The 16,259-nt window shown below is 41.9% G+C and overlaps 1 protein-coding gene and 1 non-coding gene across 3 annotated transcripts in view; one reads left to right on the top strand and one right to left on the bottom strand.

The window, feature by feature from the left end:
- The window catches only part of MOGAT1 (monoacylglycerol O-acyltransferase 1), a 41,429-nt gene extending 25,578 nt beyond the window's left edge, over positions 1-15,851 (top strand). The window contains exon 6 of one of the 2 annotated variants that reach the window (XM_033230067.1): positions 15,659-15,851. In XM_033230067.1, coding sequence (XP_033085958.1) covers positions 15,659-15,813 — 155 coding nt within the window. In that variant the 3' untranslated portion in view covers positions 15,814-15,851. The remainder of the gene's footprint in view (positions 1-15,658) is intronic. The other variant, XM_033230068.1, reaches the window with a different exon arrangement.
- Positions 1,475-1,579, bottom strand: LOC117095540. Its single transcript, XR_004442068.1, has one exon. It is a non-coding gene; the product is annotated as a small nucleolar RNA U13 (small nucleolar RNA).
- Positions 15,852-16,259: the final 408 nt, after the last annotated feature.

Below are 16,259 nucleotides of genomic sequence, written 5' to 3'. Positions count from 1 at the left end.
TTATGGCCATTCTTGTAGGAGTAAGGTGATATTGCATTATGATTTTGATTTGCATTTCCCTGATCATTAGTGATGTTGAGCATTTTTTCATATGTTTGTTGGGCATTTGTATCTCTTCTTTTCAGAATTATCTATTCATTTCCTTAGCCCACTTTTTGATGGGATTGTTTGTTTTATTCTTGCTGATTTGTTTGCATTCCTTGTTGATTCTGCTGTTAGTTAGACTCATTTTAGTTTAAAAAGCTGCATGTTTGGGAGAATCCAGTTGAGGGAGGAGGGTGAAGACCATGTTGATAAAAATACTGAGGAATTGGCCAAGTGACCATGTTGATAAAAATACTGAGAAGTTGGCCAAGTGTGGTGGCACACACCTGTAATCCCAGCACTTTGGGAGGCTGAGACAGGAGGAATGCCTGAGCCCAGAAGTTCGAGACCAGACTGGCAACAAAGCTGGACCTCATCTCTACTAAAAATTTTAAAAATTAGCAGGGCCCCATGGCATGTGCTTGTAATCCCAGTGCTTTGGGAGGCTGTGGCAGGAGGAGCACTTGAGCCCAGGAGTTGGAGGTTGGAGTAAGCTATGATTGCACCATGACACTATAGCCTGGGTGACAGAGCAAGACCCTATCTCGAAAAAACAAAAACAAAAACCCAGGAGCAAAGTATTTAGCTCCTCAGATTGGAAGAGAATTGGAGAGCTAAAATGAGAAAGTGCTGAGCCAGGCACTAATGGCAGAATTACTAAAACTATAAACTTATTATGAAACTGGAAGTAATATGTTCACCATGGATAGCTCATTAAGTAAAATTCAAATATAGTCAAATATTGTTTTAGGTCTGTTTCGCTAGGCTAGGATTTTACTACCGTCAGTTTATAAGTGCTTTCCATTTAATGTGCAATCACATGACTTTTTTTCACAGTATTTACACTTATTATTAAATCTTAAGTATCTGAAAGGTATAAATATGGGTCAAATGGAAGAAAATAGGAACTGAAATCAAATTATTACAGATGCATGTGAAGAGTGACTGTTTTTCTGTTTTCCAGTCTCTCTGAAGGGAATATGGAGGAGAGTAATTCTGATATGGAACTGAATTGGGGTGATATTTCTTTCCTGGGAGAAATTCCTATGGAAGGGAGACAATTATCAGAATTTTTTTTTTTTTTTTTTTGAGATGGAGTTTTGCTCTTTTCGCCCAGACTGGAATGCACTGGCATGATCTGCAACCTCTGCCTCCTGGGTTCAAGCGATTCTCCTGCCTCAGCCTCCCTAGTAACTGGGATTACAGGCACCCGCCACTACACTCAGCTAATTTTTTGTATTTTTAGTAGAGGCGGGATTTCACTATGTTGGCCAGGCTGGTCTCGAACTCCTGACCTCAGGCGATCCACCCACCTCAGCCTCCCAAAATGCTGGGATTACAGGTGTGAGCCACCGCACCTGGCTTCAGAATCTTTTTTTTTTGTCCTTCAGATCAGATGGGTAAAGTGCTGATGTTGTAACAAGGTTCAGAGGGTGGCACATCTCACAAGTGCCCGTGAGCACCCAGTCGTCATGCTCATGAATTATAGAAGGACCGAATTATCAGACTCTTGTTTTTTTTTTTTTTTTTTTTTTTTTTGCTCAGGCTGGAGTGCAGTGGCACGATCTCAGTTCACTGCAAGCTCCACCTCCCAGGTTCATGCCATTCTCCTGCCTCAGCCTCCTGAGTGGCTGGGACTACAGGCGCCCGCCACCACGCCCGGCTACTTTTTGTATTTTTAGTAGAGATGGGGTTTCACTATGTTAGCCAGGATGGTCTCGATCTCCTGACCTCGTGATCCACCCGCCTTGGCCTCCCAAAGTTCTGGGATTACAGGCCTGAGCCACCGCGCCCGGCCCGAATTATCAGACTCTTAATGGACACAGGAACATATGTTTATAAGACACTGAGATTCTTATAACAGGAAACATCCCTGTAGGGAAGCAGGCCATAGACATAGCAGATGAGGTCTTTAGTGAGAGATTGGAAAATGAATAGTATGACCTGAAACAAAATAAAGATTCCTTGTGCATTTGGTGGCACAATCTGGGGAGTGATTGCTAACTTCTCATGAACTACTTGACTGTCAGGACAAAAGATGTTACTTCCATGTATTTCCTCTACTTCAAAAAGTTTCTCAATCCCCCAAGTGTAAGGATGACATGGAAACAAGGAGGTGACATTAGATGTTGAGAAGAAAGAAAGCTAAATGTTATCTCTAAGTCAAGAAGGTAGATGACTTTAATGGATTTCTGAGGCTGGTTGGTGGCATATGAATAGGACTTCTTGTGACTGGTAAATAAGTGTATGGACCCTATCTCGGAAATGCTGATGATCCTGAACAGGAAACATGAGAACCCATCTTGTACTAGTCAGAGAGATGGTTTTTCATGATTATGTCCCATTTCCCAATGTCTCAAGTAGCCCTTGCATTGACCCCACTTACCTGCTCTGTTGTTGGTAGTTGCAGCTGGAGAATCAATCACCTTCACCTAATGATTCAGGGAGGTTAATGGAGGGTCTCTGGCTTCACCATTTGCCACCCTCCTCTCACCATACCACCACAACTCTCAGCAGTTCTTTGAGAAAGCCTTTCCATTGAGGATGGTCACACAACCTCTGCTTCTTAGGGTGGTGCAACCTATTATAATATTAAAGAGTTCAAAAGAGTAAGGAGTTCCATCCTTCCAGAGTCAGGCCTTGCCATTGCCCAGGTGGAAGAGCCCTGTCCGATAAGAGTAGAAAAACTCAGAGTAGTTTTGAGGCACGGCAAACTCCAGCATTTCTTGTGTGTTTATCTTTGGATGGTAGAGTTCTTAGCAATGCAGATATATTTACAATTTTGCCAACTTTTGTTGTCTTTTTTTTTTTTTTAAGACTGAGTCTCACTCTGTCGCCAGGCTGGAGTGCAGTGGCACAATCTCTACTCACTGCAGCCTCCGCCTCCCAGGTTCAAGCAATTCTTCTGCCTCAGGCTCCCAAGTAGCTGGGACTACAGGCTTGCGCCACCACACCCAACTAATTTTTGTATTTTTAGTACAGACAGGTTTTCATCATGTTGGCCAGAACGGTCTCGATCGTTTGACCTCATGATCCACCCACCTCAGTCTCCCAAAGTGCTGGGATTACAGGCATAATCCCACCTCTCCCAGACAACTTTTGCTATTTTTACAGAACTGGTAGCCATTGTCCCTATACACCTTCTATTTTTCTGGATGTGGGTTGCACCTGTGTACTCCAGCTTTGTTCCAGAGTTCATGACAGAGTTTTTCAGCCACATGCTTCAGACTTTCTTCAAGCTTCATGTTCTGGGCTTGAGGAGATTTTACCTGTTGGGAGATATTTCTCAATATTCCTTCCTTTTGCGAGATGGTGTCTTGCTGAGTATTCGAGAGCTGGTGTTAACTGAGAAACTGGAGCAGAAATGGATTTCACATGACATTATTCTTAAATGCTGTATTTAATGCAATGGAATGTTAACAGGCTTGATCAGTTAGGGTAATGGGAATATTAAGATAAATTTAAGTTTGCAATGGTATTGTTCAAGATAAGCTGGTTACTTTTTTGGTATAATATTCATGTATCATTTTTGATGTTTTATGTGCTAAGTACTATTGTTAGCTTTGGGGATGATGTAAAGGAAATTGTAAGGCATGATATTAGGAACTAAGAGTTTAATGAAATGTAATCATATGCTCAGATTAAATAAGCTGTTGATGCTGAAAGCAAGTGCAGTCTGTTGACTTAAATGATTGCACTTGTCACCTGGTTAAGCTTTTTTTTTTTTTAAATTGTTTGTTATTTGATATCGCCCAGTTACACCTCTACTGACAAATAATCATCAGTCAGGGGTGGAATGGAATGACTGAATCTGAATTAGTTGTCAAGACTGGAAAACTGCAGCTCTGTTCACTTGTTTCCACTCATACTTGTCCAATGTGCTTCTCTTTTTTTTTTTTTTTTTGAGGCGGAGTCTCACTCTGTCGCCCGGACTAGAGTGCAGTGGCCAGATCTCAGCTCACTGCAAGCTCCGCCTCCCGGGTTTACGCCATTCTCCTGCCTCAGCCTCCCGAGTAGCTGGGACTACAGGCGCCCGCCACCTCGCCCAGCTAGTTTTTTTTTGTATTTTTAGTAGAGACGGGGTTTCACCGTGTTAGCCAGGATGGTCTTGATCTCCTGACCTCGTGATCCGCCCATCTTGGCCTCCCAAAGTGCTGGGATTACAGGCTTGAGCCACCGCGCCCGGCCCAATGTGCTTCTCTTAAACATTCAGAAAGGGGAAGATTGCTTCAGTCCCTCCCTCTACTTACCCTGCAAACAGTTACAATGATTCTTAGTCTGTATCATCCTCAATATCCCATTGTTTTTTAAAACATTTAAAAACCCAAGCTAAGAATATGTTTCATATGTGCTTCATAAAGACTCAGCTGCTATGATCTTAAGGTATAAGAATGGGAGCCAGTCATGTAGAGCATCGCGATTTGTGTGAACCAGACCCTCAAGACTATATTTAAAGACTTTTACTTACTTGAAAAAACACAAGTGGAGGATAGAACATTTACAATTCCATAAAAAAGTAAAGCCATGTGTCAATCAAATGCCACAGAGAATAAAACACAATATGAGGCTGAAACAGTGATGTCAATGACTGTGTTCATTTCTATCTTAAATCATGCACTTGAAATGCAGTGTGGCTTCATTGCTGACTCCCCGACGTGAGTTCTCCCTTTCCTACCCCAGGAAGAATTCAGGCAGCATCTCAGAGCGGCAAGTTATTTTGTGGTCCCTGTGCTCCCTCTCCTACTTTATTAATTTAAGTAAGCTCTACCTTACGTCATAAGATAAACATCAACTCACTCAGTATTAGCTGGATTCATCCTAAATTATCACCTTAGCTACAATCCTCTCACAGGTGTCCAGAGAAGTCTGGATTCTCCATCCTTTAATAGTTTCCCACGGCTGGCCACGGTGGCTCACGCCTGTAATCCCAGAACTTTGGGAGGCCGAGGTGGGCAGATCATAGGATCAGGAGATCGAGACCATCCTGGCTAACACAGTGAAACCCCGTCTCTACTAAAAAATATTTAAAAATCAGCTGGGTGTGGTGGTGGGCACCTGTAGTCCCAGCTGCTCAGGAGGCTGAGGCAGGAGAATGGCGTGAACCCGGGAGGAGGAGCTTGCAGTGAGCCAAGATTGCACCGCTGCACTCCAGCCTGGGCAACAGAGCGAGACTCCGTCTCAAAAAATTAAATAAATAATTTTAAAAAATGGTTTCCCACACACTTTTTACACCACTATCCTCAGTGAGCACAGCCAGAGTGTTTGTTCATTTCAGCTTTAGAGATTCTCACTATCACTGTGATTGTTTTTCTGTTAATGTCCTAGTCATTAAATCCTCTGAAAAATATGTTCTTACTAAATGCAAAGTGACATATTCAGGTCACGGTTACCCTCTCTACATATTTTTTTATGCCATATCTTGCTAAACCATTAGGTTTCTATGCATCCTCCATCGAAATCCTCTCTTCCCTGCTAAGGAACATTCTCAATGGGCATAATTTGTAAAGATGCTCCTACTGTATACATTTTCCCTACACACTTTAGAAATAGTATGCAATTTATGTGTTTTCTGAATGCTATTATCACTTTATCATACTATAATAAAATGGTCACTGATACTGTATTCATTATATAATAATTGAGAAAAACTGATTTAAATGTCACATCCATCAGGATTACCAGGAAAGACAATTGAAATAAATTTAGACTTTCAGAAAAACATGTAAAGCATTGCAGTTCCTTGGAGGAACATTGCATTTTCTGTTTCTGTATCACAGAGCCCCATGAGGACAGGGATTTCGGCTTGTCTGTTCTCTGTGTGTTCCTAGTACCCACAGAGTAGAAGCTCAAGAAACACTTGTGCATAAACAAATTAGGCTTTCATTAGGTCTGTTTCACTGTAATTCTTTTTTTGTTGTTTTTTTTTTGACAGGAATCTCGCTCTGTCACCCAGGCTGGAGTGCAGCGGCGCAATCTTGGCTCACTGCAACCTCTGCCTCCTGGGTTCAACTGATTCTCCTGCCTCAGCCTCCCAAGTAGCTGGGACTACAGGCACCCACCACCAGGCCCGGCTAATTTTTGTATTTTTAGTAGAGACGAGGTTTCACTGTCTTGGCCAGGCTGGTCTCGAGCTCCTGACCTCAGGTGATCTGCCCGCCTCGGCCTCCCAAAGTGCTGGGATTATAGGCTTGAGCCACCCAGCCCGGCCCCATTTTCTCTTCATTATTAACAAATAACCTGGGGATAGTGGTACTTAGTGAAGTGTAAAATTATCCCATTTCTCATCACATTTTACTTGATGGCTTTAATACCCATTGATAATTTGTGCCTAAATCAGTGCTTGTGGTCATGGCTGCAAACCGGCGAATTTCTAATTCCAGCATTCCTTCTATATTAATTAGTTGACATTTTGCCATAAAGAAGGGCTTTCCCTCCTCCCAATGTTAGATTCATCAAATTATAGACATGTAGACAGGCTCATCAACTATTTCTGCCTGTGGCACAGAAAGGGCCCCCATCCCATCTCTTCCAGCCACAAGGCTCTCATTGAGTTTTATTAACCCCTGAGCCCATCTTCTGATTATGGATATGATATTTTATTTTTATTCTTATGACAGCATTGGAAAAATACAAAAATACGAGTAAGAAGTGGGTTCCCTTGCCTCTGTAAGTGTCATAAAATTTTAAAAAGAAAGAGGCTGGGCACAGTGGCTCACACCTGTAACCCCAGCACTTTGGGAGGCCAAGGCAGGCAGATCACCTGAGGTTAGGAGTTCGAGACCAGGCTGGCCAACACGGTGAAACCCCATCTCTACTACAAATTACAAAAATTATCAGGGTGCGGTGGTGGGTGCCTGTAATCCCACCTAGTCGGGAGGAAGAGGCATGAGAATCACTTGAACCTGGGAGGTGGAGGTTTCAGTAAGCAGAGATTGTGCCACTGTACTCCAGCCTGGGTGACAGAGTGAGACTCTGTCTCGAAAGAAAGAGAGAAAGAGAGAGAGAGACAGAGAGAGAGAGAGAGAAGAAGAAGAAGAAGAAGAAGGAGGAGGAGGAGAAGGAGGAGGAGGAGGAGGAGGGGGAGAAAGAAGGAATTAAAGAGGGAAGGAAAGGAGGAAGGAAGGAAAGAGACAAGAAAGAAAGAAAGAAAGAAAGAGAAAGAAAGAAAGAAAGGAAGGAAGGAAGGAAAGAAAGAGAAAGAAAGAAAGAAAGAAAGAAAGAAAGAAAGAAAGAAAGAAAGAAAGAAGAAGAAAGGGAAAGAAAGAAAAAGAGAGGGAGGGAAGGAAGGAGAAAGAAAAAGAAAAAGAGAGAAAGAGAGGGAAGGAGAGAGGGAAGAAAGGAAGGAAGGAAAGAGAAAGAAGAGAGAGAGAGAGACAAAGAGAGAGAAGGGGTGGGTATGGGAGGGGAGGGGAAAGGAGGGAGTTCTTTCCTTCGGTAGTCCTGCCCTGATGTCTTGTGGCTGACACTCCAGCGCTAGCCACGTAGAGATTGATCTTGGCATTAAGAAGGCATTTATTATGCAGCAGCTGGATGTACAGAAGGAAGTGGTGTGGGTTTGAGGTCTGACTCTGAGTGACTTTGAATGTTTCATTTATCTTCTCTGAACCTCAGAGTTTACAACTGTGAAAGAAGAGACCATTAAAATTATTCTATCTTCTCACAGGGATATTATGGGGATTAAATGTCATGATACATGGGAAGGCAGTCTAGACTGCAGGTGCTAGGCAAATGCAGGTTGGTAAATGGAGTAAAGGCCTCCTGACCAGCTTGTTGAGAGCTTTCAAATGTGTTTCTGTTTCCCTGTGTAAGTAACTTGCCAAAATGTTAATCTGAATCAAATCATTAGGAAATAATCAGACAAATCCAGATTGTGGGACGTTGTACAGAACAACTGGCCTGGACTCTTTAAAAATATCAATGTCATAAGAGACAAGAGGGAGGGGGTCCTCAGAGACATACAACACAACGGCTGTTGTAGATTGACAGGAAAACAACTATGAACGATATTGAGATGACTGATAAAGTTTGAATTTGGATTAAGTACAAAATAATATTGTGAAGAGGTTACATTTCTTGAGTATAATAATGGTATTGTTATATAGGACATAGTTCTTGTTTTTAAGTAATACTGCAGAAGTATTTAGGGATGATGCACCTGATTGAATCATTGAGGTCCACAACTTATTTTCAAATGGCCCTACAAACATAGAAATAATAATGCGTATATATATACACACATATGTGTGCACATGTGCACAAAATGTTAGAAATTGCTGTGTCTAATGGGGGTAGGCAAGTGCTTATTGTATTCCTTCTGAAGGTTTGACTCTTTTAAAAAATATATATAGGTAAGGGAATTAATTTTATTTAAATAAAACTAGTTTGAAACTACATGAGGACAAAAGTAATCCATTGTGTTTCAAGCCATTTTTGGATTCTGATGGGAAAAAAGCAGACTGAACCCAGGAGGTAGAGGTTGCAGTTACTCCAGCCACTGTACTCCAGCCTGGCAACAGAGCAAGACTTTGTCTCAAAACAAAACAAAATAAAACAAAAAAAACTGACTAAATAAGGGATTTCGTAAAATATTTAAAAAAAAAAGAGGGGGGAGGGCTGGGCACGGTGGCTCACACCTGTAATCCCAGCACTTTGGGAGGCTGAGGTGGGCGGATCATGAGGTTAGGAGATCGAGACTATCCAGGCTAACACAGTGAAACCCCGTCTCCACTGAAAATACAAAAAAATTAGCCAGATGTGGTGGCAGGCATGTCCTGACCTGAGTGACCTGAGATCACGCCACTGCACTCCAGCCTGGGTGACAGAACAAGACTCTGTCTCAAAAAAAAAAAAAGAAAGAAAGAAGGGGGAACTTAATTTAAGTTTTCATTGTAAAAAGGGATTAAAGGAAATAATAATGTTAAGAGCACTAACATGGTGTTGTACGGGAAGCAAAATTTTACCTCTAGCCTCTTAGGGTCGCTGGCTGGGCCTGAGAATGAAGTTGACACAAGCCAACAGGGGAAAAGCATACAGATTTTTGCAAGTATGTGGGAACCCCCAAAAGAAAATGAAGGCCCAGAGAAGTGACAAGGGCTGAGTTTATATAGGAGGTTGAACAAAGAAAGGCAGTTGTGGAAAAATGGCTAAAGTAAATGGAGAGACTAACGAAAGATAAGAGTTATTTTAATAAGGTCTGAACGGATTTCTCTTGGCCTGTCTCCACATCTCTGGTGATAACATTCCTTCATTCCTAATATAGGGAGGGCATCTTTTACAGAGGAATTTTGTTTCCTGCTTTCAGGAAGAAAAGGGGAGGTTAGAGTGCCCTTCTTGTACCTGACGGTTGTTTTTATGTTTGTTTGTTTGTTTTCTTTTTTGTTTTATGCATGTTTGTTTTTAGTGCCGTTAGCTCAAAATAATCTCTGTGCCAAAGTGGCACATTTTAGGGTGGCATATTCTTCCACCTTTCAGTACCCGGGACAGCATACAAGTGCTCAATCAACTTTCATGAGTGAGTGTGTCTGCGTGCAGACCTTTATACACATACTCACATGTACACATGCTGACACTGGGCATCTTTTGAGCCTCCACAAGCCACGGGTGAACGCTGATTTGCGTTCTGGCTTCATCTGACACCCAGGTTCCTGCTCCTTTAACCCTTGTCGGCCACACAGCCGCTGCCTGTTTTTTCTCTAGTGTACAGTTATGTAGCATCTTGGAGAGCAATTCCTGCATGAAACTATTAGAACAATTAACTCTACAGAATCTTTACAGTTACAGAAAAATAAAACAAAGTTTTTTTTTCTTGCTATGAAAAATCTACTGCTTGCCTCCGCGAGAAAAATAATGCCCATTTTTAAACGCTTCTCCAGCTGTGTATACCGTAAGCCCACAAAACTCCCTCATGTTAGGTAAATACAGCATAGCACCGTAGAAACTGGAGCAAGATTGCTGTGTAAGGCACTACGTGCATAACTAATCTTGAATTGTTGGATGGAATTGGAAAATGGCGCAGTTGAGCATACCAGCTATAAAAAGCAGTGAAACATCAACAACAGTTATGATTCCTGACTCTGTCACGAGTAGGCGTTTGCAACTTTCTTCCAGGGCAAGGAATTCTATTTCTAAGAGCAGCCTGATGCAGCCGGGTTTCTTCCCCCTTTGTTTTGTAAAAAGGGAGTTTTGCAGAAGTTTGCAACTAACTTAGTCTTATGTTGAAAATGTTTTTTTTCTTCTCCTTAGTACTAAAAAGATCTTTCTGTGGAGAGAGAAAATTCTGGTCTTCTAGGACTCCAGGGAGCCTTTTAAGAGTATTCCAATTTGTAATAATGCAGTACGGAACAATTCCAAGTAGATCTTTTTATTTGACCCTCACAACACTGGAGTTGGGTATGGCAGGGAGGTTTTTAATACTGGTTTCACAGATGAGGACCTTGAGTTCTCATGATAAGTAAGAGTAAAATGTGATGAAAGTTATAATTCATCAGGTCTTTGATGTAGGTTGAGATCCCAAGTAATTGAGTGTTGGGCCTAAGGGATTAGGGGTAGGTTATGATATTGTTATAGGAGAGGGGTCCGGATTCATACCCCAAGAGAAGGCTCTTGGATCTCACGCAAGAAAGAATTCGGGGCGAGTCCATCAAGTGAAAGAAAGTTTATTAGGAAAGTAAAGGAATAAAAGAATAGCCACTCCGTAGACAGAGCATGGTTTTTTTATTTGGTTATTTCTTGATTATATGTGAAACAGAGGGTGGATTACTTATGCTTACCCTTTTTAGACCATAGAGGTATTTGTAAACTGTCATGGCTCTAATGGGAGTGTAGCAGTGAGGATGACCAGAGGTCACTCGTCACCATCTTGGTTTTGGTGGGTTTTGGCCAGCTTCTTTACTGCAACCTGTTTTATCAGCAAGGTCTTTGTGACCTGTATCTTGTATCTTGTGCCAACCTCCTATCTTATCCTGTGACTTAGGATGCCTTAACCATCTGGGAATACAGCCCAGTAGGTCTCAGCCTTATTTTACCCAGCCCCTATTCAAGATGGAGTTTCATTGGTTCCAGTGCCTCGGAAAATAGGGCTAGGATTTGAAGCAAGCTAGGGGCCCTCAGAACCAAGGCCCTGACCAGCTGTTCTCTCCATCTGTCCTCCCTTTTGCAGAAGGTGAAGTGACCTTCTTAGAGCCAAGAGGGTGCATGAATACCTCAATGTCCTCATCCCTCTGTCTTTTGGCTGGAGCCCATTCCCTGAAGTTTTATATTTCTAACACTGCCATTCAGGTTTATGATGTTTTTCCATGGGCTGGCTAATTAATTAGCCTTCTTGCACCCATTGTTCTCATTTGTAAAACAGGGACAATAATGGCTGTCTTGCTAGGTTTTCCTGGGAATTTGACTTAATAACATCTAGTAGACCCTCGATAAATAATAGCTTTATTTCCAATATGGGCACAAGTTAGTTTCGGGGCAGCTATATTGGAACTGAACTCTCAATAGCAGGTTGTTTTCCACTGCTAATGGACTGGTAGCTTTCAACCTCATTTCCCTGAGATGGGCTTTTTTGAGTTATTTAGTAAAGGTATGATTATGATCTGTGTTCTGTTACTTCTGGCTTCATCCCTAAATTGCAACTGAGAAAGATTTCTTACTCTTTAATCCGGTTTGGTGCTAGTTTAAGAAGCAGGGGCAGGAATGCTGGGTTTAAGTTGTATTAATCTCCTGGGCTTTTTTGAGTGTAGTTTAGGAACTTTCAGCTCCTCACTTGTCCTACCACTAAATAAGGCAAAGACAAGAGACTGTGTCTATCTCACAGTTTAAAGGGATAGTCTTATGATCATAAATTCACTCTAGGGTAAATTCACTCCGGGTGTGGTGGCTCACGCCTGTAATCCCAGCACTTTGGGAGGCCAAGGCAGATGGATAACCCAAAGTCAGGAGTTTGAGACCAGCCTGACTAACATGGCAAAACGCTGTCTCTACTAAAAACACAAAAATGAGCCTGGCATGGTGGTGCATGCCTGTAATTCCAACTACTTGAGAGGCTGAGGCAGGAGAATTGCTTGAACCCAGGGGCTGGAAGTTGCAGTGAGTTGAGATCATGCCACTTCACTCCAGCCTGGGAGAAGGAGCAAAACTCTGTCTCAAAAAAAAAAAAAAAAAAAAAAAAAAAATTCATTCTATATGAGCATGCTTGACCTCTCTGGAAGAATCATCTGAAATGTAGCAAAACAATGAGAAAATAACAGGATTGAAATTAGCTGTAGGATAGCTCAGAGGAAAGAAGACTCACTAATTCAGAATGCACGAGTCCTCACTAAAGTAAGTGGAGAACAACACACTTCATCTTCTTAGACCACTATGTCTTTTGATTGATCTCTTACCCCCACCCTGAATAGTTACACTGACCTCTCTCGCTGGAATAATTTCACTAAGAAAACAGAAGCTATTTTGATAAAGCCACAGATTTGCTAGTAGATTTGCATGTAGATTTCTCAATATATTCCTCAAACAATAGTAAAGCTCAGTGCTGGAAGAAAGCTTCAAGATCTTGGAGTTCTACCCTTTTATCCTATGCATGTGAAAATTAAGGCCAGAGGCTGGCTGTGGTGGCTCACGCCAACCTAGCACTTTGAGAAGCTGAGACTGGTAGATCTCTTGAAGCCAGAAGTTTGAAGCCAGCAAGGCCAACATAGTGAACCGTGTCTCTACTAAAAATAAAAAAAAGTTATCTGGGCATGGTGGCACATGCCTGTAATCTCAGCTACTTGGGACACTGAGGCACGAAAATTGCTGGAATCCAGGAGGCGGAGACTGCAGTGAGCCTAGACTGCACCATTATAGTCCAGCATGGTTGACAGAGTGAGACTCCATGGAAGAAAGAAAAAGAAGAAAGAAAGAAAGAAAGAAAGAAGCAAGGAAGGAAGGAAGGAAGGAAGGAAGGAGAGAGAGAAGGAAAGAAAGAAAGAAAGAAGAAATAAAGAGAGAAAGAAAGAAAGAAAAAGAAAAGAAGGAAGGAAGGAGAGAGAAGGAAGGAAAGAAAGAAAGAAGAAATAAAGAGAGAGAGAAAGAAAGAAAAAGAGAAAGAAAGAAAGAAAGAGAGAGAGAAAGAAAGAAAGAAAGAAAGAAAGAAGGAAAGAAAGAAAGAAAGGAAGGAAGGGGAGGGAGGGGAGGGAAGGCAGGGAAGGGAAGGAAGGGAAGGAAGGGAAGGAAGGGAAGGAAGGGAAGGAAGGGAAGGAAGGGAAGGGGAAAGGGAAAGGAAATTAAGGCCAGATAGAAAGTCACTTGCTTAGGGCACTTGCTGGTGAGCTGGGACTAGACCCAGCCCAGCCTGGTGATTTTTGTGCAACCAGTTCCACGTCATCACTACATTAGCCTCTGCTAGTCCATATTTCCAACCACAATTGACAGCGAGATGGTTGTTTCCAGTTCTTTGTGTTGAGTTAAACGGGACTTATGTCTACTATGTATAAATGTGACATCCAAGCTATCAAAGAAAACCACATGAGCTTTTCAAGGCTACATCTGGTTAAATTCTTAACAATTTGAGAATATTAATGTTGCAGTAATGATGTGTGTGTGTGTGTGTGTGTGTGTGTCTCCTTCTCTGTGCCCCCTCAGCTTCCATACTGATGTCATTTATCACATTCTTCCTTCTCTGTGACTTAACATTTGTTCACATTTTGCTTAGCTAACCACCTACTCTTACTGACATGAATCAGAACCTCGTATGCGACATGGGGTGACTCAGGATAAGACAAAGGTCGCTCTACTGTGGGTCCCGTTCATTACCTAGAGCCCACCTGATCTCATGCCTAACATAATGAAGTCAGAGGCAGCAGTTTGCTGCCTCATTGAACTTCCTGTACATTTTCTGTTTTTGTTTGTTTGTTTGTTTTTTGAGACAGAGTCTTGCTCTGTCCCCCAGGCTGAAGTGCAATGGCACAATCTGGTCTCACTGCAACCTCTGCCTCCCAGCTTCTAGAGGTTCTCCTGCCTCAGTCTCCCAAATAGCTGGGATTACAAGTGCCCGCCACCACGTCCGGCTAATTTTTGTATTTTTAGTAGAGACGGGGTTTCGCCATGTTGGTCAGGCTAGTGTCGAACTCCTGACCTCAGGTGATCCACCCGCCCCAGCCTCCCAAGTGTTGGGATTACAGGCGTGAGTCACTGCGCCCGGCCATTCTGTACATTTTCAACACTTGGCATCAATAGCAGCATCCTACCAGCAGGTGGCGCAGTGAATGCAAGAGCCAAAGCCTTGGGAATTTGTATTTTCTAAAAATCAGAGACAAGTGAGATGTTACATAAACACCTTTTAAAATATGTACAGAGGTTGCCAGATTTGTTTTTAATTAGTGTATTTGGAAAAACTCAAATGCATTCTCATTTGTAGAAAGTTTATATAATACAGTTAAGAGTGAAATTTCCCCATCCCTACTTCCTTACCAAAAAAGAACTTTCATGTTTCTCTCTTTCCAGACTTTTCCATGCACTAAGAACGTATAATACTTCTAGGAATATAAACATTTTTTTCAAAAATGGATCATACTGTATTATTTTACAAATTATTTTTCCACTTAATACATCTTAGACATCTGTGTGTATTTGCGTATGTATGCGTACACATATTTATTTCATTGTTTAAAAATTTCTGCCTACGATTCTATTGAATGACTATTACATGGTTTATTTAACAGTTTTTCTATTGAGACGTTAGTTGTTTTTCAGTTATCCACTATTAGAAACAATGGAATCCACATCATTTATGTGTATTTCTCTAATATAGATACTTAGCCTGAAGATATGTATTTTTTAGTTGTTTAGAAAGACACTCAAAAGAGGAAGACTAGGCCGGGCCAGTGGCTTACGCTTGTAATTCCAGCTTGAGGTCAGGAGTTCAAGACCAGCCTGGCCAACATGGTGAAACCTCGTCTCTACTGAAAATACAAAAAAAAAAAAAAAAAAAAAAATTAGCTGGGCATGGTGGTGGGAGCCTGAAATCCCAGCTACTCGGTGGGAGGTTAAGGCAAGAGAATGGCTTGAACTCGGGAGGCGGAGATTGCAGTGAGTCAAGACTGTGCCACTACACTCCAGCCTGGGTGACAGAGTAAGACTCTGTCTCAAAAAAAAAAAAGAAAAAGAAAAAGAAAAAGAAAAAAAAAGAAGAAAAGAGTCAGACTAGAGAACTGCCATGTGACGTGAGGATTCACAGTCAGTAATAATCAGGGCACTGTGGTCTGGCTGTCAACTGTCCCAGAGGGAGGAAGCTGGTGACGTGGACACACAGCTATGTCCACTCACCTCCCAGCTGCAGTCAGCACAGTAGCTCATTTGACTCAAAGTCAAAACCACCAGGGTCCCGACAACCCAGTGTCTGCTGAGGAGGAAAGTTCTTTATTTGTTATCAGATGGAGTGGTGTGACCACTGCAGGCAGCCAGTGAAATGAAACAAGGATTGGAGTGAGCAGGCTGGAGGGATTCTGATTGGCAGTTGTGTTCACAGCTGTGCATTAGGGGAGGCGGTCTGTGGTGGAGTGGTTTTAGTTCCTCACGTATGATGTATTCCCTGCTTTTGCAGTTGGCCGCCCGATCCCTGTTCGTCAGATTCTGCACCCGACCGAGGAGCAGATTGAGGAGTTACATCAGACCTATATGGAGGAACTGACGAAATTATTTGAGGAGCACAAAGGAAAGTATGGCATTCCAGAGCATGAGACTCTCGTTTTAAAATGACTTGACTGTAAATAAATAAATAAATAAATAAAATAAATGACTTGACTGTAATAAGGCATAAAGGACAAGAGACCATCCCATTGTGAGAATAAATATTTTAAAGAAGTTTATTATTTTTCTTTTGCCTGTGATATCAAATTTGCAACAGAAAAGTATTATTTATGGTGATGAATGTTGGTGTATCTGTGGTAAATAAACACACGGTAGATGACTGTAGGGTAAGGTTGGAGATGACTATAAGACATCTAATAATTTTGCTTGCTTATGAAGGTGAAATCATTTTACAGGTGATGAACAGGTTTAGAATTATTCATGTGCTCTGAAAAACAAAAGAAAGCTTCAAAAAATAATTACATCCGGCCTGGCACAGTGGCTTACGCCTGTAATCCCAGCATTTTGGGAGGCAGGTAGATCACTTGAGATCAGGAGTTTGAGACCAACCTGGC

The sequence above is a fragment of the Trachypithecus francoisi genome, unplaced genomic scaffold, assembly GCF_009764315.1.
Source record: "Trachypithecus francoisi isolate TF-2019V2 unplaced genomic scaffold, Tfra_2.0 Lachesis_group13, whole genome shotgun sequence".
Taxonomy (NCBI): domain Eukaryota; kingdom Metazoa; phylum Chordata; class Mammalia; order Primates; family Cercopithecidae; genus Trachypithecus; species Trachypithecus francoisi.
The sequence above is the reverse complement of the archived record's forward strand: the minus strand, read 5'-3'. Positions and strand labels throughout refer to the sequence as shown.